Here is a 26,525-nt window from a genome sequence, read left to right on the forward strand (position 1 = left end):
GTATATGAAGGATGCATCAATCTGGTAGTTTTAAAGGGTAAGTTTTCTAAGGCCCTAAGTGAAGTCAACAGTAGCGTAACAGTATGGTATAAGAAAAATGAAATTTGCTTCCACTCTATCACAAGTTGTTTTTTAAGGCATTTCAATACTCTGAACTTTAGTTAGTTGGCTTTGCCTGCTTCTGCATTTCAAAAATGTACATTTAAACCAATTTACTTTGCCATTGTTGCTTAGCTAAAGCATATATTGAGAAATAAACGATCTTTTAAACACTAGAGAAATTTTAGATCTAAAAGATATCCCCAAAAGATATTTTTTCCTACAGAGGTAAATCTACCTAGACACTCTCTATTTTCAGTGAGGAGAAACAGAGAGAGAGTGGGTCTTCTCTGCAGGATGAGTAAGGGCAGGAGTCTAACTTAGCTGTTCCCTGTCACCTACCTGGAGGATACTGTCTCTCTCCTCTGGTTATAAGGGGGGACAAGAAGGATGATCTCACTGAGGGAAAGTCTGAGTTTCCAGCTACTCACCCTAAAAAAATGCCAGCTCAGTTTTTTGTAATAAGGTACTGATTTTTCTGTATATTTTAGCTTTCTTGTGTATGTGCGTGTTGAAAGGAGGAAGGCGGTATATTGTAATGCAAATGCATGCCTGTTACCAGCTACTGCAGAGGAAAGTCCAGTGTTAGTCCTTTTAGCTCCTTTTTTTTTTTTTTTTTTTTACCTTTGTCAACATAGCTCTGCAGTTCAAGTATCCATGTCAGGGATGTCCTTAAGGAAGCGAACTTTGCATACTGTTATGAATAGGCTTTACTAGGTAAAAAAAATAAATTCAGCTCCTTTTAATGGAAGGTTTAATAATTGGTCACTGGGTGAACTTAACATGTGTGACTGGAAACAATGCAGCAACCTCTTTGGATTTCATGAAATGGACTGGGATGAAGGGTGGGTATAATTTTTGCTAAGTCACAGTCTTGAGTATCTGCAAATGCCCTAATCCTTCACTTGTGTAACACTATTTAGAGCTAAATCATTCCTTTCCTAATCAAAAAACCGGAGAGAGCTTTGTGTGACGTAGCGGAGTGGGCTGCCTGATGAGCTGTTTGCTGTGGAACGTCGCAGTGAACTGACAGGTCCTGGAGGATCTGGGTCATCAGAACCCTCTGGCTATAAAGAGGAAACTAAATGTAGCACTTGAGATACTCCAGGTCATCTTGCTGTCTGAGTCCATGAGCTGGATTTCATTGCACAAGCTAGCACAGTTGTAAATTAACCTGTTACTTTAAATTGGGACAAGAAAATCCTCGCACCTAACTAGAACATGCCCAGTAATAGGTTATTTTAAAAAAAGGCATTCTTACTATATAGCCTTTCTGTTTCATTGCAAATCCTGAGTTATAGACTACAATCATTTTTTAAGAGAAATTGAATATAGTTTTTGCTCCTAAATGCATCCTTCAGTGCCCTGGAAGTTCTGTATTAGGTGAGCAGACTGATAACTTTTACATGCAGAGCTAGCCTTATAAAAAGTACTGGATGTTGCTACAATCTTCACCAGGGAGATCTACACCAGAACTGGTTTATGACTGTTTTATAAGATGCTTCTATTTTTTATTTTTCCCAAATGTGGCAAAATATATCTTTCTGATGCTAGCGGAATTCCTTCCCAATTTGGTTACATGCCACTTTTATTTAGACAATAATTGAACACAGAAGAATTAAAATAAAATCAGGGAAAAAGAACATTTAGGAGCTCAGGAACACATGTCCATAGTTATAATCTTACAGTACATCATTAGGATGGATTTACARAATGATTCTGCCTTACAATCTGTTTTGACATTTTCCAAGAGGTTATTTAGAGTTAATAATGGTAGTGCAGATGTCATAGTGTATTTTTTTGGAAACCTTTAATCAAGTTCCACRTGGCAGGCTTTTGCTTAAGCTGTAGGTCATACAAGATCTGTGTGAGGAAGTAGGAATGATTGAAGGACTACTTTTAATTTATATAAATGACGTGAGGCTTAATCAGAGATCTGTATCAGTTGTATACGGCAGAATATAGATGTTGATGAAACAAAAYCATTTTCAAAGCAATATTTGTAGAATAAAAGTTGTTAAATGGGTTTAAAAACGGGTTAAAATGCGTTGGTATGAGGAACGGTGCTAAATAAGGCCACAACAACAAGACATAGTTTAGACAGGCAAAGTTTCATGTTGTAAGAATTCTGTTCTTTGATCCACAGTTCTGCATAAAGACATTGGACCTTGCAGAGCAGCTACTATAACAGGAACACTTTCTAGAATTTCACTAAACGATGAAGAGGAGGAAAAGGGACCAAATCCTGAAGGAATGAGCTACTCTACCTTACCTGGAAACATCATTTCCAAAGTCATCATTCAGCAGCCTACAGGTCTCCACATGCCTATGAGTATGAGTGAACTGGCCAATCAGTGTTTGAAAAAAGACAACAGTGAGTTACGGAGGACTGTGTATTTATGCACTGATGATAACTTGAGAGGTGCAGATATGGACATAGTCCATCCTCAAGAACGGATGATAGAAAGCGACTACATAGTCATGCCCCGGGGCTCAGTAAATACCCAGCCATCACTGAAAGATGAGAGCAAAATGAATATAGGCATGGACACATTGCCTCATGAAAGGCTTTTACACTACAAAGTTAATCCAGAATTCAATATGAATCCCTCTGTAATGGACCAATTTAATGTCAATTTAGACCAGCATCTTCCCACCCAAGAACATATGCAGAATTTACCATTTGAGCCCCGCACAGCAGTAAAAAACTTCATTGCCTCAGAGCTGGATGACAATGCAGGATTATCAAGAAGTGAAACTGGATCCACAATATCAATGAGCTCTTTAGAGGTCAGTGACACATAAACAAGTTGCATGCTCTGTTGTTCTAATTATATGGTAAGATAATAAATTGTGGCTTGTGTTCACGGGTTGCTGCTAATGTTTTAAATCAGCGTAGATTATTGTTTGGAATCACGCACTGCTGTTCATATTCCTCTTAGTATCAGAAGTATTTGTACCTAGAAAACAAGGATAAAGTTTCAGAACCATTCAATATGAAACTGTACAGTTCTAGAGGTTCAACATGCCGCACAACTGCAAAGGATTTTATAACCTACCAGGTAAAGTCCACTGAAAATACTATATTTCTGTAAGACGAAAAGTTATTGCTGCAAGATGCAAGTGATAATCATTGACCCCACCTGCAAGCACAAGTAATTGAAAATATTTGTCATTTTATTGTTGGCAAAATATGTCTCATGAAAAGACCTCCAATCAATATGATAGGTCTGATTCTGCTCTCTCTAGTGCAAATCCTGGATGAGTCCATCCAGTAGTTCACCACTTAGTGATTTAGTTTGAATGCACAGATGCATGTCTGTGCATTTGTGCAACTGATAGTGCAATAGGTACAGGGGGACTTCTGGCAGAGCATGCTAGATGCCAGTCAGGTTGTAAAAGTGAACTGAGAAGCTTTTAAAAGGCATYGGAAGCCATTACTAGAATCTGTCTGTAGGATTTATAAAATCCTAAGATTTTATAAGACCAAAGGGTCAAATGCTGCCGTTCCTATTGAGTCTTTACTGATGCAAAAGCACCAGTGAGACAGAGTTGATTTCATGCATGATCCCCTTAAAGAATTAGAAATACATATTACCAACTTTTCAAATGTTATGAAAGTCAGCATTTTGTGGGGGGGGGAAGACAAATGAGAAAAATGTGGTACTCGCTTATTCTCTGAAGGAAGCTACAACTGAAAACAAATCTACTGTATGTGCAATCTTGAATCCATTAGCTATTGCTCTACAATGTTTGGAGTTCTCTGTGTAGGGAGGCAGAGGATCAACATGGTTTTTCAATTCTCAGGCACAGAACTGTAGCCTGTACTTTGTAGACATAGGGGATGCTTATGGATATTTCTTTTAAAGTGGAGTGGGTCTTTTTTGTGTGTATTGGCTGGAGAATACAGGCAGAAGATAAGAATTTTAAAGAGATGCCTTTAAAAGTGTTGACAGTAAAATATTTCCCTTTGTATTGTGCCTGGGCTATCATGAGTGTTTGTAAGAAAGTCATAACTGATAAAAAAAATCAGTTGAAAAATAGAATTGAACACACAGATTTTTGCATGTTCTATTTAAAGTGAATGGGTATAATCGTGGGAAAAGTTTTCAGATGGGTTTCTAAAATGCTTAAGAGCTTGCCCACTCAATGCACAGCCAGATTGGTTGTTTTTAAGCATTTTTCATCAATAAAAAAGTTACAGCCCTCAGCTCAGCTGTATATCTTAATAAATCTTAGGTGGTGCACAGGAGTTCTCCATTTTAATGCCACACAAAAACAGATTAGCTTAAGTCACCTCCCAGCAGTATCCCCTTCTGTCTCTCTGCAATACCATCTTTCAGATCCTTTTAGTCAGATACGGAGATTCGAATCCAGTCTGTTTAAGGTCAGATGTGATATTTAAGGAAGGATCACAGTTCCCTAAGGAGACAGACATACCTGCAGGAGCCATCCACTCTATCTGAAGTCTAAATTGTTCTCTGGAGATACCTCTTTCTTTCCACTGGTGACAGAGGAAACCTAGGAGACCTAGCAGAAGGGTACCTTAGTTAAGCTGGAAAAATTAGGACAAAGTATCTTCATTTTACACGGAGTTCTGGTTCCTGAGGCTGCTTAGGAAAATGTGCCTGAAAATCCATGAGTACATCGTACTGCTCCTCTAGAGTTAAAATCTTTTACTGTATTTGTATCAGATTTTAACTTTAGCTCTAAGATGTAGCCTAGATACCTGATCTGAATCATCATTCTGTATATCATATTTATGCTCAGAAGAGACTACTAAATATATAGTAGAAAAATACAGTAAAATAAATAAAATATAGTTGTAAATATATAGTCTCTTCTAACTTAGTAAACATTTAGAAAGTTTAGAAAGTTCTGTTTTAGTCCACAAAGTTGTAAATAATTAGTTTATTAAACCTAATTGAATCCAATATAATCCATATATTAGGAAGAAAACGGATAGTAGGGCAGATCAAAAAYGAAAGGAAGTGTTTCAGTTTTTGAGCCTGCCTTTGTGGTTCTCAGCACTATTTTGTTTATATAGAATTACTTCATCTTTTGATAAAGATACGCTGAGATGAACTGAAGATAGGAACATGGAAAATATGATATGTAAAAACAGATTCGCAAGGAGACCCAGAGTGAGCCAGGTGAAGAACGTGAATGTGTGTTATCCTTGCAAAGTGTGTGAAGCAAGTGTTGGGGCAAAGCCCCCAAATGCTGTCGGYTAGGACGGACCAGCTTGGTTAACTTTCACTGCTACCAGAAACCTGTTAAAGAAGGGAGGGGAAGAGATTTCCTTCAGTGTATTTTTGCAGTCACCAGTTTAGGTGTCAGGCCGTTTTAAAACGCAAGACTTTGTCAGGCAGAGCTAAGCAGCGATATCTGCAGCAAAACCTGCGGCAGGACAAGCCAAGATGGTTCTGGCCATGTTTTTTGAGACAGAAAGTACAGCAAGACCATCCCTACAGGGGAAGCTGCGAGCAGCGGGGAACCTCTCCAGCAGCTGGTGCTTCTCTTCCTCTCCCCGGGAAGCAAGGGGGCTCTTCTGTGCTCCCCCTCGCTGGGCTGAGGGCTCGCCAGCACAGGCGGGTGACGCCTGCTGTGCCCTCTGCAGGGTGCAGGGAGCTGAGTCCCACCACGACTTCCCAGTCTAGTTTTCTTGGTGCTTTCTCCAGAGTAATGCACCACTATGATTTTTTTTATCTTGTGATTATAYAGTAATAATCAGTTGTCATGTAAACAAAGTGCAGTTAGGCTATTTTTGACCTCTGCTGATATTATTTATTTTATTTATTTAAAGTCGGGAATTATTAGCAACATAATAGTGGGAATAGCTTTTACAGCGGTTAGGGAAAGCATTTATCATTTCATCAGAATGTCTTTATGTGTCATAGGAGCCACTTTCAGCRAAGAGCCAACTCAGCTTCTGATTTCAGGCACATAATTGCAAACTCACAAACACTTCAAGCCACAGAAATACTGTAGGCATAACTGTTTTTAACTGGATGTCCAATAAAGTACAATATAGTAATGTACATCCAATTGTTCTTATTTGTCCCCTGCATTTTGTGGTAGATACTAGTCTTTATGGTCATAAAACTGAACCAGCAGAATAAGAGGCCACTTCAGAAAATATAGGCTATAAATTTTTTCACATCATAAAAAAAAATGATTTCTTTTAAAGCTCATTTCCATCCTACTGCTGAAATACTAGAATAGTGTGTTTCATGAAACCAGTCTGCAGAAACATATGCATTACAATTCAAAGAATTCAATACATTTGCAAAATGTAGCTTTGGRGTAATGGATTTATCCTCCTAAGTCTGTAAAAACTGATCATTTTCTACATTTTACACATTCTAGAAAAAAAGATGATCAAGTCTTAGAACAACAYGTGTCTATTCAAGTAATTAAAAAGTGTGTATAGTGACAGATTAAAAATGAAGGCTGGAATGTCAGGTCCTTTTCGTGTTCTCTTTTATTTAGATTTTGTAATCATTATGGTAATTGGAGATGCATGTTTTGGACAGAACTATAATATTAGTACAAGAAAGTATGTCCTGACTTCCAACTCTGCAGGTGGGATCCATCTCCCTTACCTTTAATGTCTAAGTGTAGGCATTGCTCTCCTGATATGGAAAGGAACTTTTCACCTTAGGCTCCCATTTGGAGTCTGTGGAGATAGTCACTTATAAGCCACTTTTAGACATCTGCTTTAGGATGTAAATCACATGCTCTCAGTGCCAGTATCTCTCTACTGGCCCCATAAAGGAAGCCAAAATGAGTAGTTCAGACATAGACATCAAAAATGTAGATGCCCTAAATTTAGTCAGATGAATCCTACAGTGTGTCACAAACTAGTTTTTATATCTACATATTTTTATCACAAGAAAAATGCTTAGTTGGGAGCAATCAAATGCTCTATTATGTAAGGAAGATTTTAAGCTTTTGGAAAGATAGCCATCTGAGAATGCCATAATATTTACATACAACTATTACCCAGATAGGTATAAAATTAAGATTCTGCAGATTCCCAATGTGCAAGTCAGGGATTTTTATTTTATTTGTTATGTATCCAAAAGTGCTCATGTGWTTGTAGGCACAGGCAGGCATATTAGTACATCTCTGAGTTTCTTAGCAGGAGTAATTGAACATCTGGCTAATCTCCTACACATCCCTCATATGCATGGATTAAATTGTCTTTGCTACCTTGGCATCAAAGTGGCTTGGAGAGTGCTCCTTCAGTTCAAAGTGTTTAGGTTTTAATGAAGGAAGCACTCTGAATACACTCTTTTGGAATGGTTTTGTTTTGAAAACTTACATTCAGTGTACTGTGCTCATTAAAATGAAATTACTTTGAAGTGAAGCGCTGCATTCCTAGCCTCTTCGATGCAGAGGATGTTTAGGAGGTTTAAATGCAGAGGAAGAGGCTGATCTGTGCAACATGTCTCCAGGATAAGTTCTTCTTTACCCTTTACCGTGAAAAAATGCAAGAGGCAGTGGCTCACGTGCTGCCTGACTACGTGAGGAGGCTTGGAGCAGTACTTTTGTGGAACAGGAATGACAGATTATTTCAAGGCAATGGTTTATGTAGTGTGAGCAGAAATGGGAAAGTAAAAGAAAAAGGAAGGAAAAAGCTGAAAGGAGACAAAGTTGTAGCTATTGTAAGAAGAAGGACAYGCAAAGACAAGCAACGGAAACATTTATTACAGGGAAAAAAAGAGTATTTGCTGTATAAGAAGAGAAAGGAAAAGTATATGTGGATTGGGTTGATGAGTGAAATAGGATAACCAGAGAAAAGAAAGAMGCTTATGTAAGATAGTGCTGCAGGATAATTTAGTAGGGAAGTAACATTATTTTTTTTTTAGTACTCTGATCTGAATGAAAGGACTTCCTGGGATGACTTGCGACGTAAAGGACTTGAATATTCTTCCTAATCTCTTACTTTCCTTGTTTATTTTTGTGACCCAGTTTCTACTTCGAAATCTTTTTGTAGATAAAGACGTAAAGCTCCTAGATAGGAACAAGTCAATTGTATGACTAAAATACCCTTCTATACTCATTCACTAATACATTCAAGGAAAGTTGCCTCCAGAACTCCTTAACTAAACAGCAGACGTGGGACTTCAGGAAAACACGCTATTACAACTGAGGAAATAAAGAGATACAGAAAAGACAGTGAAGTGCAGAGGAAAGAAAAGGCATGGATGGAGAGAAAAGAAACAGAAGTGACAAAGAAGAAAGATGACAGAAATGGATAAGATGCTTAAAATTAAAATGTTATATAGCAAAATAAAGGCATAAGGAAAAGATTAAAGTCTTAAAAAAAAGAACAGGAAAGGAGAGAAGAAATACATAGTTAGAATGGTCAGTCTTGTCAATAAACTACTGGAGGATCAGGTAGAAAAAAAAAGCAAAATGTAGCATGAAGTCATTCTGATTTATGATATGAGATGTTAAAAAARGGGGGGGAGCAAGAATAAAAATAGAGAAACAAGCACYGCAGGAATTTCCTCTGTATCATATTTCCAGTTGCATTTATTTTCAGGCCTTCTATATTGCAGATTGCTCTCCCTACCATTTTTCATTTCATTCTTCAATAGGCTGCAGAGACAGTTCTTGCCAATTTTGTGACTCTCAGTGAAATGAAGTCTAGCCCTATCACAACCTTCTCTTTTGGTTGAGTGAGTAGGTTTAAGATTCCTCTGACTTTAGAAGTTGTTGCAGCTTATTCTTAGGTAACTGCTCAGGAATAGCAGGTGGAGTCAAGCAGAGCTGATTCTCATAACTGAAGATGTAAAGAACTAAGATTTTAGTCAGCGTTGCAGAGCATAGCATGCATTTCAGACTTCATATTGTACGTAGCTATCTTAACTACATATGATCCTTAAAAAGCACATTTTCTATTGCTTATTCATGTAAGAAATCTTCTATTTCCCCCAGAAGRTTTCAGAAACTCAAAGCAAGTGGTTTTGATCTGTAGAGTAAGTACATATGCAGGGTCTTTTATAGTAAAGGGAGCACCATAATAGAATAACTTGCCAAAATAGCTTTAAATTGAGATCTCTGAAGTTACAATTATGCCGTGTGTTGATGTACTAAATTTGCCAGCAGATTTTCAGGACTTCAAATTCCCATATTAAAGACCTAATTGACTTTTTCGTGAAAATTTACTGCTCTATGTCTAGCTCATGTTACAACATAATAGCCAACATAATCTTCTATTCTGAAATTAAGCTTTTTTCCAGTTATATAAACACAAAAGGCATTTTAAATCAAAACTGTCTATTCACATTTTGCTTTTATATCTCTGAGAGCCAGAAGAGATTTTTCTTTAATTGTATTCAGGGAAAAAGTCTTCCCCAGGCTAAGATCTTGTATGTCAAATCTAATCTCCAAGTGAATTATAAACTGCTGATAATAAGGGTTTGTATTAATGAAAGCATGGTTATAGCTCTCACTATAATATGGTATCTCTGGTTTCAATTATACTTTGCACAATGTAATATATCTTCAGGAGTATCTCATGTAATTAATCAGGTAGTGGTGTAATGCAGACAAGAATAAGGAGAAAACCAGGCATTTGTCATTTTACAGAGATGCAGAGGGATTTTATTAGCCATTTAGTGAGAGCAACTCTTTCCTGGTGCCAGCAGATTAGTGCATGCTGGTGTATGGAAATTATTCTTCGATGTTCTATTTTTGTCCTCCAGTGAGCAGAGTTTAAAGTTGCTCTGGAATTACACAGGGAAGCTATACATGATTAGCACAAAGTAAAATTGATTTTAAATAAATTACTGCTGCAGACCACTTTTCACAGTGTTTCACTTTGGTCCTGGCATGAAGGCATTTTTTGCCTTAATAGGGATTTTATCAATCAAGGTCAGACAGCAGTAGAAATTAGAGATAGGAAAAATCCTGTCAGGTAATCCTCTCTATCCATGCAAGAACATTTCCTATAGTATATTTCTCCAATGCATTGTACAACTTCACTTTCCAGACTGCAATGAAGGGCTCCTACTGTTTCCCTTAGCAGATCATTCTGCAGTCATATAAATTTCATTTATTCCTCACACCTTCTCTGAAATTTCCTTTGTTTTTTCCTATTTTTTTTTCTGAACTACAAGTTTACAGATTTTTCTCACACCTGCTTTATCAGTGTTTATATCCTTCTAAGGTTTCTGAACAAGCTTCTGTGTTTGCTTCTTCCAGAGCCAATGTTTAAACAAGCTGTATTACTCTTTTATCCTTTCCTTTTGAGCCAGTGTTATTAAATCTTTAAAAGGACTTTTTGCTGCTCTCCTCTGAAATTTCTTGGGTTTACAGGCATGGATCTATTTCTGACAGTTCAGAGCACTAATGCTGGACTCGGAGTTGTTCAGACAGAGCTAGTCACATCCCTGCCCACTTAAACAGAGACTTGACCTCTTTTTTTCTTTTTTTTTTTTTTTAACATTTGGAAATGTGCATTGATACTCAGTTCCTGTTTAACAACACCCCTCAGTCTTTTCAGAATTATCCCAGATAACTCCCTGCCACTGAATAACTGCATGTATGTTTAGTGTTTTAGGCAGTCCCTTATTTAGTTACCCTTGCAGTTCAGCATTAGGRCTCTTCAGTTTGGAAAAAAGATGAYTTTGGAAAAAGATGAAAATAGTAGTGAATAGGGAAAGATTACTCATATTTCCTTTAATATAAAAAGCAGGAGCATCAAATGAAATGGCAGAGGGCTAAACAACACAAAGTCCTTTATCATATTATGCATATTTAAATTGTGAAATTCACTACCCCAGCATATTCTGCGTGTCAAAATTATGAATAAGTATGAAGCATGGTTAGACTAATGGAATAATGTAAGAAAGTGCTATTAAGCTCAATAATGTAAGCTCCTCCAAAGGAAATTCCCAAACTACAAGTACAGAACTGGGCAGGGGTATTGCAGGAGAAATATCACTTTATGCTTATCTTTTCTATATCACTCCTTAAGCATCACTGTGGAACCTGATCAGATATAAAATACTGAAGATGAATCTTTGATCTGATCCTTTATGGTTGTATGTTTGTTAAGTTCTATTAGCATTAATAATACAACTACATCTTCCACTGAGCCTTGAAAACATACCAGTTTTCTGTCTGATTTATGTATTGGCTAAAATGTTTCTCAGTTTTGCAGGTGGGCATACCGGTGTAACCAATTCACCAKTTCATTTGATACAAGAGGGTTTTTTCTCCTTACTCCTCTTCATTCTACTTCTGGCTTTCAACAATTTAAATTGTAGAATAAGCCAGATTGTTGACTAGATTTCTGAAAGCATTTAGGTATATGTGGAAAACCCTATCTTTCTCAGCCAAAAGAGACACAACAGGTAACTTTCATTTAACAAAAATAATGGTGTATACAATCACTGGTTAAGAGGTGGTTTGTGTGTTTTAGGCTTGGCCTATGTTATGTGGAAACTAGGCAGCTTCCAATTCGGACAGAAGGGACATGATCCCGTCCCTGTTAGTCAAAGTCAAGATTCCCAAGGACTTCATGCCTCTGAATATGYTCCCTCTCTCAAAAATATTATTATAGTCATTTAAGGGCAGTGATATAACAGCCAGAAGGACCTGATCTTTTACCCACTGGTGTCACTGACAGCATTGCAAATGATTTTCTGAGGTCCAGGATCACATTCATAACCAGCATCTTTTATGTTTTAGAAACTCACAGGACATCRCTGCTGCTGTTTTGACCTAGGGCAGTTGCATTTTTTTTTTATATGTCTTCAGGGGAATAGACTCTCACAGAGCCTGTGCTTTATTCCACCATATGGAGCCATGGAAAAGAAGTACAAGCACAGAGCAGATGTTCTTTACTATATAGATTTAAAATAAGTGTGTTCATGATAGATTCTTGTTGAGCCCTAGAAAAATCCTCACTGAGATAAACGTATGCTGTGACCTGGTTGGTCACAACTGGTGTGATCTAAGGGCAAAATTGCAGTACTGACATCTTTCTGACAACAGTGCAGTTAAGTATGTTGCAGTCTGCGAGATGTTTCTTCTTACCATGTAAAAAGCATTAGAGATGTCTGGCTGAAAAACCTAATAACTCAGCTATGCTAGGAATATTTTTTACTGCTTTCAAGCAGTAAAATACAAAATGCTCCAATTTTCTAAATCACAATATCTAGCAAACTACAAATCTCTTTCTAAATTTTCCATGTATTCATTTAGGATTCTTAGTCAAGTAGTTCAGTGAAATTGAGTTTATTACTGAACTGTAGCTTAAAAATAGCTTCTTCAAGCATTTTTCAAAACTGCTCCTGTAAACTTCATCTCATTATCCKCTGTGTAAGTTTCTTCTTTTGTAACCACTGAGTCTTAACAATGGTAAATGTGCTCTGTTTTGATCGTACCTTGAAAAGAAATCCTTCATAGTTAGAGAAACGCAGATTTCTTCTGGTGTTAGTTTACTGTGGAATGATAAAGGACCTATCTCAAAGGTGTACTTGTACCTTGGTCCTCTTCATATGAATGGGAAGTAAGTAAAAGTCCTTTGGAGCATAATCTCTTTGCATCTTTCTTGTCACCAAAAGCTTTGTTCTGTTCAAGTTACCATACTACTTATTTTTGAAGAAGTGGTTGCGTTGTTTTTAAATTTCCTTTTTAAAGTGTGTTAGGTTAAATCAATCCTTGCTGATTAAAGAGAGCTTCCCTAGAGGCTGGGTTTTTTACTGATTTGTAGACCCTTCTCTTACACTGTCTCCTAACTCTTTATGCGTTAGAGTGTGTAGACAGTGCAACACTGGTCTTCTTCACATAATTATGAATTGAAGCAAGTCAAAATTTTCCAGCAAGATCTGGGCATTATGTCACAAAATGATCGCAAGGACTCAGACACTAAACATTTTCTGCTGTCAATGACTGAAAGACTCTGTTGTAAAATTATTTCTTTCATTTGCAAGAAAACAAAGTAGCTTACTGAAATCTGGATATTTGTTAAATTAAATAATATCAAAGTCTAATGAAGTCAATAATATTACTCATCTTGACTTCAGTTTGTTTGTACTGTGTGTCTCTGAAGAAATGAGGTGTATTCTGAAAAGGCTTGTTCACAATGACTTAAGCCATCCTATCCCACTACTAAATTAGCATAAAAAGCAGAAAACATCTGGGAGAAACATTTCAGCTAATAAATTTGCATCCTTATYCACCCAACAAGGAACTTGCCTAACATTTAGTAGGACTATACCTCTATACTGAGGCATCTAGTATTGTTTGTCTCTCCAGCTAGCCTACATCTAGCTAACCAGGAATCAACGAAATAGTTCCCATTTCTGACCTTCAGTTCACGACTGATACAAAGCATAWTATGTGTAATGAAAAATTATCTTATCTGCTTGGCAAGGAAAGCAGTTTAACCAATTACTCTCATTACTGTTCCATAACCAATTACTCACTATTTCAAGTACTTCAGTGTTTGTCATGCGAGTGCGAATATAAAGACCAAGTTTTCACATCACCTAAGGTTTTGTTCACAGAAGGAAGCCCCAGTCATCGGTTAAATTGTAGTGCCTGTTTTCCCTTCCTGGGGTACTTTCCCTTTCCTTTAGCTCTCCTTCCCCAAAGTGATCTAGTTTCTGCATCTTTTCTTTCCATTTACATGTTCCCTCCACTCTTTTTTCTGCTCCTCTTACCACTGTTTTCTGCAACTCCTTGGTCTATTGCATGCCATTTAATTTCCAGCCTTAAAAGAGAAAAAATATTTTTATCTCTTCCTTAAAATATTTCTGCTTCTTTCTGATATAATTTGACTTCATAATTGGTTTCTTTTTGAATCTGTAAAAAATTCTGTGCTAAATTATTTAGATGTGTCTAAGCAATCAAGTGATTATTCCTCTGCTAAAGAATTATTTATATCAGATGCTTTGAATCAGATTTGTCATAAGTGTAAAATAAATTAATTGCTTTCTCCATCCAGATTGTCATTGCAAACAAACAAGCTGAAGCCTCTATGGAAAATATAGATGGCTTGGGCTTGATTTTGCTATCAGCTACCACATTAAAATCAATAGAGTTGTACCAACGTAAGCCTGATGTAGGGAAGAATCATTTCTGTATATCTATACATAGAGATAGATGTGTAAAGAGTATAAAGATTTTGATAATTTGTGAATACCACAGAAAATATAGAAATAGATATATTTTATATACCAAAAGTTTCAATTGCATCCAAATAACATAAATATTATGCAACCCAAGTGAAATGTAGTCTGGTTTCATTTCATAGAAAAAATATGATACTGGTCTAATGGACAGTATGCAAAATCATGGATTAATCTTAAATTATCGAGATAAAATCTACAAATTTTCACAGAATACCTAATGTTATTTGATAAGAAAACAAGAATGTTACTTACACTCATTAATATGATTTGATGAATAGTCCCCTTGTTAATACAACCTCTTTTTTTCTTTCTTTTTTTACTGCAAAATAGAGAAGAAAATCACGTTATTCGGACCTTGACTTTGAAGTAAGTTTTACTGAATTATTCTGGGTTATTAAAAATATTTTTATAAAAGTAAATGTGAAGTGTTCATTTTAACATATTTTAGCTTTCTAACATAGTAGATGGCATATGATTGTTCAATTGGTACTGTATAAAACATGATGAGAGATTCATTAAAACTACTTTGGTGCAACTTGCTTGTAAAATATCCTGAGATCAGACTACTATATTGCAATATTAAAGCATCATGGTTTCACTTTTTAAATTCCCTCTTCATTTTCATATGCTTTTTTTGTTTTTGTTTTTTGTTTTTTTTAAGCTATCTACTGAAAAAATCTGACGCTTACATAGGACAGGCTACATTATCACAGAACCTTGCTTTGTCCAAGAGGTTCTTAACCATCTGTCCTATTTCTCTCTTTCTTCAAGACTAATTTACTGGTGTATGAGTTTCCCATTCACATGAATGTCTCAAATTTTGAATGATCAAGTGCTGAATTTGTCTAASCTTATGGGTCACATGCTATCTAAAAAGTCAAATTTGTATAAGTTACTGCAAGCTGGATAATCAAAGTTTCAGACTTAGTCCCCACTGCACGAATAGGTTTGGTTGTGTTAGTCAATAACAGTTTTTATCCATCTCAGTCCCTATGATGAAGTTTTTTAGGGTTTTGTTTATTTGATTTTTTTTCTCTAAATATCTGTTCTCTCTACCAAAGCAATATACAGTTAGTTTTCAAGAGAATCTTAATAATTTCTAGATTTTGGGTTTTAGCATAGATTGTCAGTTCATGCATGTTAATAGTTTGATATAATTCGTTATGTGTGCCTCCAGAGAAGTTTATTGTATTTGCATTGAACCTGTKCACCTGGGACTAAACTTTAACATCCAGTGATCATTATATATAAACCATAACTTAAAAAAATCACCCTTCCTGTTTCCTTGTGCAAGCACAATTATTTTTTTATTATTATTCAGGCTGTAGCACATCTATTTCCAAATTTCAGATTCTAGTCCATATTTACTGCTAATACAAAAACAAAAGGCATAACTAGAAAAATACTATAGTAGTGGTCTAAGGAGCCTCACAATGAGAGAAGGGAGTGCTTTGATAACCTACCTTTGCTGATATACTGACCTTCCATGGTCATGATTGTGGTTTCTTGAAAAATTATTATCACTCATTAATATCCTATGTCATTCTCTCATTAGAAGTACTGTTGTCTTAAGTAGTCATGTARCCTCTCAAAGAGAGCACCAAAGACTCACGCAGTAAGTATAAGAAAAATAAAGTGAAGAGATTATCCAAAGTATGCTTTAGGATAAATGCTTTAGGATAAATGCATAGAAAGGAAGAAGAATGTGAATCAATAACAAATTCTAATGAAAAAATCAGTTCTAAAATTAAATGCAAGCCGTATGAACAGAAGTTTTATAATTATAGTGATATAAAGAATTCTGAATTCTGTTTTCTATTGAAAGGTAGGAATATCATGCTGTTCACTATGAGAATGTTCTCTATGGCAACAAATACTGAAGCATTCTTGCTACCACACTCAAGAGAACATAATCCAACACCAAGTAAACACCAACAATACTGTGCACATTCTGTTCTCAAGAACCAGGCCTCCTATTAAACATTTTCTTTTGACTCATATCGCATTTAAGAGGCTTACACTTTTTTCTTGTCTTGTTTGCAGCATCGTTCCTGCATTTCCTAATACTTGTAGAAATATTATTTTAATCCAGGAAAAATACATGTCTGTAAAATGGAAAGGATGGGGCTATTGGGATTGGAAAGGCCACTGGGAATCACTGCTGAGGAAATAATTTCAGCAACAATACTGTCCCARTTCCTGCTGTGTTTTATAAGTACCAAGTCAGACTAACCCCATCGCACCTCCCTGTTTTGTAGTTCCTCTGGTTAAGCCTCTGGGCTTTCCTGTGTTCTTACACATAGCCTGTCTGTCTGTCTGAGGTACAGCAAGAAGAAGTCATACAGTATTAATAGAGCCACCCAATTCCCTGCACTCAGGGAGGCATGCTGGCGACGAGAGGTGAGGCGGTGTTCTGTGGCTGAAATGCTGCTCAACTCTGATACCTTAGAGCAGCTTCATGGCAGATTGGAACTGAGCTTGTGCTTGAGTGGTTGGCCATACTGCTTAAAATTTAACATTTTTCTCTGATGATCTCCAGAGGTCCCTTCCAACCTTACTGATTCTGTGATTCTGTAATTCTGCTCTGTCTGTAACCCCTGCAAGACAATGTCCTGCCACAGTTCAGAGGATACGGTGTTGTTCTTAGTACACAGTATGGACAAGACRGTGTCAGGTTTGGCTCTGTCCTTTTCTAGATAAAGCTATCTCAGCAGACTGTACACCCTCCCACAGGTCTCCGTGTCTCCCTATACGCACAAGACATACCTTCAGATGATATCTGTCTTAGTAAATTAAACATGTGGAGGAATATACTTGGGCAGAACAGTGCAGGTATCTACAAATGATCTGTATTATATCAGTCTAGACCAGCCTTCTCTTTCCAAACAGTTCCTGAATGTGCTGAGGGAATTAGAATGAACTTAAATATCATTCGCAATAAACAATTTGGTAGTAGACCTCCTACTTTGGAGACAAGACAATCTAGTAATGTTCATGGAGAATATTCCATGTTAGGTGGTGCCAGAGAATAGTCTCAGATATGTCTGATATACTACTGCAGAGATAGCTRTAGTTTTGTGAGTAAAAAAACCAAMCAAACAAACAAAACAAATGCTCGTGGGCTGCAATGCAACACTCACCAAAATATAGATCATTTAAATTAAAAAAAGACATGAAAAAGCCCTCAAATCTAGCTGCTATGTAGTGTGAACACAGGCACTCCATGAATATACTCAACACCTTAAAATAGTCTGTGTCACCTTTATCTCCAATGTGCATAGAAATATAGTTGTACCCTTAAGGGACTTTGCAAAGGACTAGAAATAATAAAAGTTCTGAGACTGTGCTGAGTAGCAGTATAGATAACTTGTGTCTYCAGTTAGAAGGAGGAAGGAGAGAGAGAAAAAGATGGCATCCAGCCCTTATCATAGGTCTTAGGCTGGTTAAAGAGGAGGGCCAAGTTAGAGAGAATTTCCTCTGTACTGAGGCCAGCTGTGTCTTCTTCTGCCTTTTAAATACTTCAGTGTTACGTAATGGTTCATAAAGCACCCYGTTATGTAGAAGAAAGAAAACAGATGGAAACATACTGGGTTTAGTTCGTAGGCGGAAAGTATTACTTCTAAATAATACGGTTCAGTATTAGATTTYGCAAAACAACTTTACAGCTCCTTTCTTGCTATTAACAAAGATTAGTTTAGACTCTTATTCATGTACTCCAGTATCCAAAACACCACTGAAATTCATAAATCTGGGAGTTTGGGATGATCGCTGCCTCTGGCTGCGATAACCTAAAATAAGTGCCCCCCCCCGGCCCCAGCCATTATCATTATGTTCTGTTTTTCCCTAATGCTGGACAGGTAGTTTTCTCATGAAAGCTTAGCACTAATACTTAGCTGTCAGATCAAATAAAATTCMTTCTAATTATGTTGAACAGAAATACAGATGCTGAGGAAATTCCCAGGAGAACTTTTTAATAGGTGTGCACTGTCACTTACAAAGACGTACAGAAGAGTTAAATACAAATATTGGCATACATTTTAGGACACAAGATCACAACTTACCTCTAAATTCTGTGAGAGGACCTAACTCCTGCATTCCTCCCTCACAGACACTTACATAGCGTTTTATACCAGGCATTCATYGAATCTGCTCTGTGAATAAACAACATTCATGCTAAATAATTCAGAAAATCTACCTATGCATTTCTGCCCAGCATTCAAGTTATCTGGCTCTTTTTGAGCTCCACCYATCAGGAAGAAAAAGGATACACGGGATGAATATGAATATCTGAAAGTCTTCTTCTCTTTCCAGATCTGTAGAGTCTCACCAGTGATTATGCTAAATTGATATTTAATTGTTGGAGCTGGTTTCTTTCAGATTTTCAGCTGCACTAGCCATTCATTATAAGAATATTACAAACTCACATCAACTTTAAAATCTGTCACCTATATGCAACTGTACGAGAGGAAAGTGAGAAAAAAAATATGCCTGCAGGGAAAAATCCTAAATTTGGCAACTGATCAGACCTACAACATCCTGAAAACACAGCATGCTTCCATTATAGGGCAGAGAAGGCATTTCCCCATCTGTTCTTCACCTTTAGCTATCTCATATAAAATTTGAGAGAGAGCATCTTTACCTGTGACAACAGAGAAAACCTTCAATACGAATTGAATAACATTACTATTGCTATCATTATTAAACATAGGATTAGCCAAGAAGCTTTAGCAGAATATTTGTGCTTGAGCTAGAGTTCAGCTAAAAGCCTATATTAAGGAAAAAAGGGGAATTCAATATATAGAGTTATGTCTGAAGTCCTTCCCATTTGATGATAGYAGTCCACACCCTGAAGTCCTCTTCTGGGAGTAGGTGCTCATTAGAGTAAGGCTTAGTCTTAAAACACAAGGTTATTTGTGAGTGGGGGTAGAAATGTGGAAGGGGCATCRCACCTGGTTCAGCCTAACCCACTTTAGGGTGCAAGACACAAGAGTTATGGAGACTGCAGGAAGGACCATGAGAAGATGTGCGAGTCTGGAGTGTGGTGGCTAACTCAGGTGCTTCTGGGAGAGGATGCAGCATGATAGGGGAAATCCCTACTCATGGCTAATAGAAACACACTTTCTAAGAGCAGCATTGGCTTGGGTTATCGGGGCTCCTATTCCACTCCGTTCMGGTACTTATGCTACTGCAGTCAGCCTAATATATATTGGTCAAGATCACTGTATTGAGCAAGCATGTACATCTAGGACTGATAAAGCTGTTTTCCACACTGATCATTTAATAGAGGGAAAAAAAAAACAGATTAAAACCCCACAAATTCTTTGTGAGTTAGTTCCTCATGAAAGAGAAAGAGATATCCGATAGAGCATATCCTCTAATACCTTTTTTGCTTCTAAATTTTAAAAGGAGGTAAGATTAAGTATTCTAATAAGGAGTTAAAAAGATCGCTAGAAATGGAAAATTAAAGTGGGAAGTTTAAATTGGTGCATCTTGCTAACAGTTCATATTGCTCTTTATAAGCAGTGAGGAGGACAGAGTGTCAGTGAGTAGGAATCATCAAAATGAAGCCAAGAAAATACAAAGCAACTAAAAGATCCATAGGCACATGTGCATACCAGTCATTCTGCTTTTAAAAATAAAAGACTTCCATTGAAAGTGTTTAATTTCTCCTCCCACCTGCTTCTCCTCAGGAATAATGTAATGAACTGAGTAAGACATTTGCATTATTCATATTTGCTATTTAACGAATTCTTCGGTACACGATTCAGAAAAATATCAGAAAGTAGCATTCTCTGTATTGCTATCCTACTATTAAAAAGTTTCCAGCTGGAGATCTTTGTTTCACAGTCAAATGCTATTTCCTGCTTTTAGAGTCAGTATTTTAGCCCACCGAATTTATTTTATTCCCTGTAACATGTCTTCTTATTTCAGCCAATAGTAATCTTTGATGCAGAACTTTTCTTTTTAAATTCTATGTATATGAAATTTGTTGCATACCCCTGTCTATCAGAACAGTAATATCTTAAAGGAATTCACTTAAGTGGGCCTTCCTCATAAATTTAGATCAACTATCTCTAGTTAAATTATGTTTTGCAAGGAGTTCCTCGCTGGATCCTGCAAGATTGTTTCCCTTATTCAGGCACAACTCATGTTAATTTAATAGGTCTTTAATTACTTGCTATATCTCATGTCTCTTTTGTGAAAAATGTTGCCAATTTCCYGTTCTCAGAAGTGAAACAAGTTCTGAAGGTATCCTGTGGCTATGTTAAGGATGATATGGTACCAGGGATGAGATTTTACRTATGGATGGTATTTTATCATTACAGCATAGTAGTAAAAATACATGGCCAAGAGAGCAGACAAGTTTCATGAAATTCAGAAACACAGGATACAAACAAAAGAGATTAAAATTGGTATTGGTAAAGTACTATTTAAGGGCCAGTTGCTGCCATTCTACTTTGGAAGGTACTAATCTGACTTGGTGGAAGGAGTGCTACTTGCTGGGAAGGCACACTCAGGCACTGAGTAAGTAAGGTTTGCCATGTCCACTGCCAGGGAAAAGCAGTTTTGACAGGCAGCAACAGTGTACAGAGCCTGATGACCTGCACCTTTCCTATCAGCATTATTAGCTGCTGCCCTGGCTATAACTCATGTCCAAATGGCTGTAGAAGGTCAAGAAAAGTTCAGACCATCTGTTGTTGGAGTAAGCTGGAGCATCCTCAGTCCTTCCTGTCTCCATCCACCTAGACCACAGAAACTTGAGACTGGCCTAACAGTGAGCAGCCTTCAGCATGGCCCCAGAGGCCAGTTTAAGTCCACATCTGAGCRTGAACTTGTTTGGAAACCATGTAGATGGTAGGCTTGAGAGTCTAGCCTTGAAACAGCCTTTGCTCCACATCTAGCTGCCAAGGCAGACATATAGCCCGAGAGCTCCTCCAGTCATAGAGCTTCCTGGGGCCTCCACCTCTCGTGTACAAAAACCATACAACTAGTTCTTATGAAAGGATACCATGTGTGGGGGCTAGAGGAAAGGTGATTTCTGGCTGCCCAGTCCACAAAATAAGAAAGCAGGTAAAAGTGAAAAAACTATCCCTATTCGTCGTGATATCAGTGCCATTTAAACTTTATTTTGTCATGATCTGAATAACAAGATGGTGTCTAATTGAAAAAAACATAACATCTGGGGCTTCTTCCCCTTTAGCCCAGGATTCTTGAAATCAGTGGTTTCATAAAAATTACTCTTATAAGTTGCCATGAAACATAATACAGTTACATCCTTGTTGAAATTAAATTATTAATGTCTTCCACACTGAAGAGAGAAATTCTAGAAAATATTCCTAATGCACAAAAGCAAAAGATCCTTCTGAGAAACTACCTTCATTTTCAAAATACTTCTGAGCTAGCACAAAAAAAGCATCTCTTGATTTCAGCAATTCAATAAACATGGGGTAAAAACAGTCGTTTCTGTACGGGAAGCACATTAAACAGAGCAGAGAAGGCTCAATGCAATTCATTTCCATTGACTGAGTCTATAGGGAAAAGATGGTCCTGCCAAATTCAATTTACTTTATTATGTTGGGGGAAATAATGGTTCTCTTAAAAAAGCCCTGATTCAATTATAAATATAAGCAATTATGTTCCATTTTGCAGAAGGTCATGCATACAAGGAAGAGGCACATGGAATTGTTTCAAGAGTTAAATCAGAAATTTCAGACTCTGGACAGATTTCGGGACATACCAAAATCAGGCAGTATGGTAAGTTTTCTTTCTTAGATATTTCAAATATACTGGCTTCATAATACTAACAATAAAACAAGAGTGTTTTGAATTTAGTATTATTTCCTGAGAAGACCTCAGTCTCTGCTGCTTTTAGATCGCCTCGGAACTGAGAACAAAAGATATTTTCGGTAATCTAACCTATGACAACACTCATTAGATTTTACAACTGGACCATAACTAATTCACTGACATCATTATAGATGACAAGTAATTGAACTGTAGGGAACACATTTAMAATCTATATGTGTCTACAAAATCTAAAGGACTGTATAAAGAAAGCARCTCACTAGTGTAATTTGGCCAGTGGGCTTTTCTTCTAGCTGGGCAACCAGATATTAAATTAGTTACTGTAAATAAGTCCAGCTGAATTCACCTAAAAGTGAGATGGGCCAGAAAGCACACAGGGTCTCTGTAATGCTGTATCTTTTTTGTAATAGATTTATAAATATTTACCAATGGAAAAACAAAAATTAAATCATCCTGAGTTGACTCTGCTGTAATCATAATTCAGATTTATACACACACATTCATACACACATGCATCACACCCTGACTACATCTGATAATGAGAGCAAGGAAATAGTTGATTCTGCCTAATTAAAACAGTAAATTTAGTGTGACATATTTTTAGCAGTAATATTATGATTAGTAATAATTTTATAAATAATTTTATAAATAATTTTATAATATGAAATTATATTTTAAATGCAACCCAGCTAGAATTATTTCATTCTATAACTTCTAATGAGAAGTTGCTCTCAGACATGAAAAAGAATCATTAACCAGATGTGGGGTCAATAAATTTACTCATTTTAAACCAGTCGAAGTTTGGTCGTGGCTSTTTGATGGGTTAGATGAATCTTTGGATGAATCTTTGGGTGTTACTTTGCACCCAGTTCTCACACATACCCATTATGAGATTTGCTGTCTGTGTGGAATTTAAATTCTTTCAAAAATCTCAAAGAGAAACTCAGTGGAAGAATCGTGTCTTGTTTCACATCAGCACTATGTTTTTTGAAGGGTAAAAAGCAGCCTACGAACATAGTCTGTAAGACAATGGGAGCGTGATCTAGATATAACTAAATATAGATATCTCAGGCTATTTTAGATACCCTAGTGTATCCTGCACTACAGTACAGTGCAGGCAGTGATGACACAGGATTCATGGGAAACCTGCATCTRTAATGAAACAGTTCATAACCAGGCAGGATATCAAAAGACGTCTAAAATGGCACAAAAAAGCTTAGGTTTGGCAACTGAATCCCACCCAACACATTATAGCAGAAATCACTTATGAACTTGGTCTTACTCTATAACGATTTTACCATATAAAATTTAGCTTTCCAAAAACTCCACAGACACTACAAAGTAACCAGCTTTCAGCTTATGAGCTCATTAACCTGTAAAGCAAAGTGGCTCTCACAGACTTTCCAAGGACGAAATTTCTGCTATTCTGTCATGAGCAGCAACCTGCCTCGATTTAAAATCAGACTGGCAATCTCTATTTTAAACCACTCCACATCTCCAGACAACAAGCTCTTCATAATTACCTTCCCTTCTCTTCCCCTGATTTTCTACACAACTGTTACTAAAAAGATGGCTCTTGCTGCTGGATCACGTGGTCGTTCCTCACTTAAACCGGCTCTTGTGAAAGAAAGGGTTTGGCAGGCAGCTCAGGTGAAGAGACTGCCAACATGTTGATGGCTCGCAGAGAAAAACAGTCAAGACATTGTTGAACACGAGCCAGCCTGGCTCCCTGTAAAGTCATTTCCTCTCTCTGACTTCTGTGTCTCAGGAGAGTACATTAGTGATCAGYTTTATAAACAGAAAAAGCATTATTTCATCTTCACATTTTTTAATTCCTCTTTCTTCTTTGGTCTTCAGGAGAACTCAGCACCAAACAAGGCTCCATGGGACACTTTCAAAAACACAGGCGAATATCAACACTATACAACAATAAATGTATTAGACACAGAGGCAAAAGATGCTTTAGAACTAAGACCAGCAGAATGGGAGAAGTGTCTGAACTTGCCTTTAGATGTGCAAGAAGGTGACTTTCAAACAGAAGTTTAACAAAAACAAAAGAAACTCAACAAAGAAACAAACAAAATTAAATCATTGCACTGACAATAAAGAGACTTTGGGAATCCTGACGCTCCTGTCTGAACGTTGTGACTATTTTATGTCAGGCTCTTCCTGAGCCAAATGTCAGTGGGCTTTTTCGTACAGTATATTCCCACTAGCATGGCTAGTGGAGAACCAGGTGTACAATTCTTACCATCGTGTGTTGTAAGTACCCGTGGAATGGATTTGTAAGGTAATCTTTATAGATAAACCTCAAGCAACGATTCATGTTGTAACAGCTTCATTTGGTTTAGTTTTCAAAAAACTTCACCATGAAGCACAATGTATATATTTATGCAGTTTTTAAAGTTTATAACAGTCTGTTTGGCCATTACTACACTTTTTACTTTATAATATAAAAGCAAAGTTTTTGTCATTAAATGAATGTCTGTTGAGCTACATTCTTCATTGCTTTAAATGCAATAAAGTAATAATCTCACTTTTATATGAATAATATATTTCACATCTTTATTATTGCAGTTTTCTCTGGAAAGCTCAGAGTAGCTTTCTCTGCTGCAGCTGTGTATAAAATATTTAAAATGTTGTATGGTGTAAATAAACCTTTGTCTACATATCAGTTTCTTACTGCATTTTATTCTGAATTTGTTGGTCTTAAAGTTGTATATTTATAAAGGTTTCTTTAAAACACACATATTAAATATCTATTCAGAGTTTTAACAGCATATTGTTATAGCGTCTGAAAGGAGTTTCTCAAATAGATTTGTACAGTTACTCTGCGCTTTCTTAGATATTCTTCTGTGACAATGTACCATATAGATTGGACTTGTCAGAATACTATTACAATTGTTCTGTTATATAAGGTGCTTTTTTGTCTTGTTGCAGAGAAACAACTAAGAGAAAATTAGGAAGTTCCAAAGCACTACACCCCAACGAAATGTTGATTTAGAACCATCAGATCTTGTGCATGTTCTTGTTGTTGTATAACAATAAGAAWGAGTTTAAAGATAAAAAGTTCTAATATATTTTAGACAAAAAAAAATGAGTGTGTTTCATACTGTACTGAAGAGGACAGCATGGTTTATATTACAAGTACAGTTTCATAGGTAGGAGTAGATAGAATGACTAAATCCCACTTCCCATGCTTAGAACCAAAAGTAGATCTTCAAAATCTGTGCTCACCTACTACATAGCCTGTGGGTGGGGGGGATATCTAAAATATCCAGGTGCCAAATTTCTGGGGGAAAAAAATCCAAAACTGCCCCAAGAATGTTTTAGTTCTTGTAGTACAGAATAGAATATGCTACAGCCTACTAGTTGGAGAGTTCTTCTGAGAGGAAGAAAACTTAATTACTAGTCTGCTTAGAAAGAAGAGAGACCTCAATGCAGACTCATCAGAGAAACATTAATTCAAAGTATTGGTAGCAGATCTTTTCCTGGACACCTGTTGAAGGAAAGTACTAGATCATCAGTTCTTCCAGAAAACGAGCTTAGGCACTACCTTCATGACAGAGTTCCAGTCTGTGAATCCTTAAAGGAAGGAGATACTTTCTCTTGACTGCAGTAAGGTCCTTAAGTTATGAAGAGGAGCAGAATTTAGAGAGTACCCTGACTTTGCTTACTCTGAATGGCATCTCATGCCATTGTGCCATTGAGTGCACGCTTCCGAATCTAATGCTTCAGTACCTTCTGAAGCATCTTCCCATGAATAACACCATCTTTCCATGAATAACACAAAATAACTARAACCAACCTGGTATCAAGTCCTTTGCAGAACTATCCCTTTATCAAGAGGCTGATGGAGGAGGAGGCAGCTGTCAAAACTGCATTAACAGCCTGCTGAAATCACACTGCACAGATCTGATAGTGCACCAAAAACTCAATCTTTCAACAGAAGAGAACTTCAATYCCCAAATATGAATTTGAAACTCTTGTTTTTTTAAATCAAATTCTAATCTAACAAGGACTTATTTTCCTCTTTAGATAATGGTTCTAAAGAAATGTGACATTTTTAAAACATTTCATCCAATATGGGAGGCATCTCTCARTTAGAGTAAGTTTTGCAAAATTTTAATTTTCAAGACCAAGTCGGGGAGGTTAGAGGCCCTGCATCCAGATATAGATCTTAGCATCCTCCTTGATTGATCAAAACCTAATACAAACCTGGAACACACGTTATTTTAACAACTGTAGTGCAGAGATAATTTATATAGCTTTATACCAGCTAACTCATGTTCCAAAAGTAGCCTAGTTAGAGCAGCAGAATGCTTAAGGTAGGCAGCAAACTTACCCAAGATATATGATAAATCAGTCCACACTAAATATTCTGCTGTCCCAATTGTACCATTATTAATAAACTGGTTGATGTAGGTTTAACAYTAACCTGAGTATATTGCACCACACAGC

The 26,525-nt window shown here is 36.8% G+C and overlaps 1 protein-coding gene across 1 annotated transcript in view; it reads left to right on the plus strand.

Annotated features, from left to right (window-relative positions):
- Nucleotides 1–24,510, plus strand: part of ADGRB3 (adhesion G protein-coupled receptor B3) — a 465,451-nt gene extending 440,941 nt beyond the window's left edge. Inside the window, exons 28-31 of the mRNA XM_085316023.1 lie at nucleotides 2,246–2,889; nucleotides 14,589–14,624; nucleotides 21,909–22,013; nucleotides 23,922–24,510. Coding sequence (XP_085172149.1) covers nucleotides 2,246–2,889; nucleotides 14,589–14,624; nucleotides 21,909–22,013; nucleotides 23,922–24,110 — 974 coding nt within the window. The 3' untranslated portion in view covers nucleotides 24,111–24,510. The remainder of the gene's footprint in view (nucleotides 1–2,245; nucleotides 2,890–14,588; nucleotides 14,625–21,908; nucleotides 22,014–23,921) is intronic.
- The last annotated feature ends 2,015 nt before the right edge of the window (nucleotides 24,511–26,525 follow it).

This window comes from Rhea americana, unplaced genomic scaffold (assembly GCF_003343005.1).
Source record: "Rhea americana isolate MKP2758 unplaced genomic scaffold, rheAme1 scaffold_45, whole genome shotgun sequence".
Lineage (NCBI taxonomy): Eukaryota > Metazoa > Chordata > Aves > Rheiformes > Rheidae > Rhea > Rhea americana.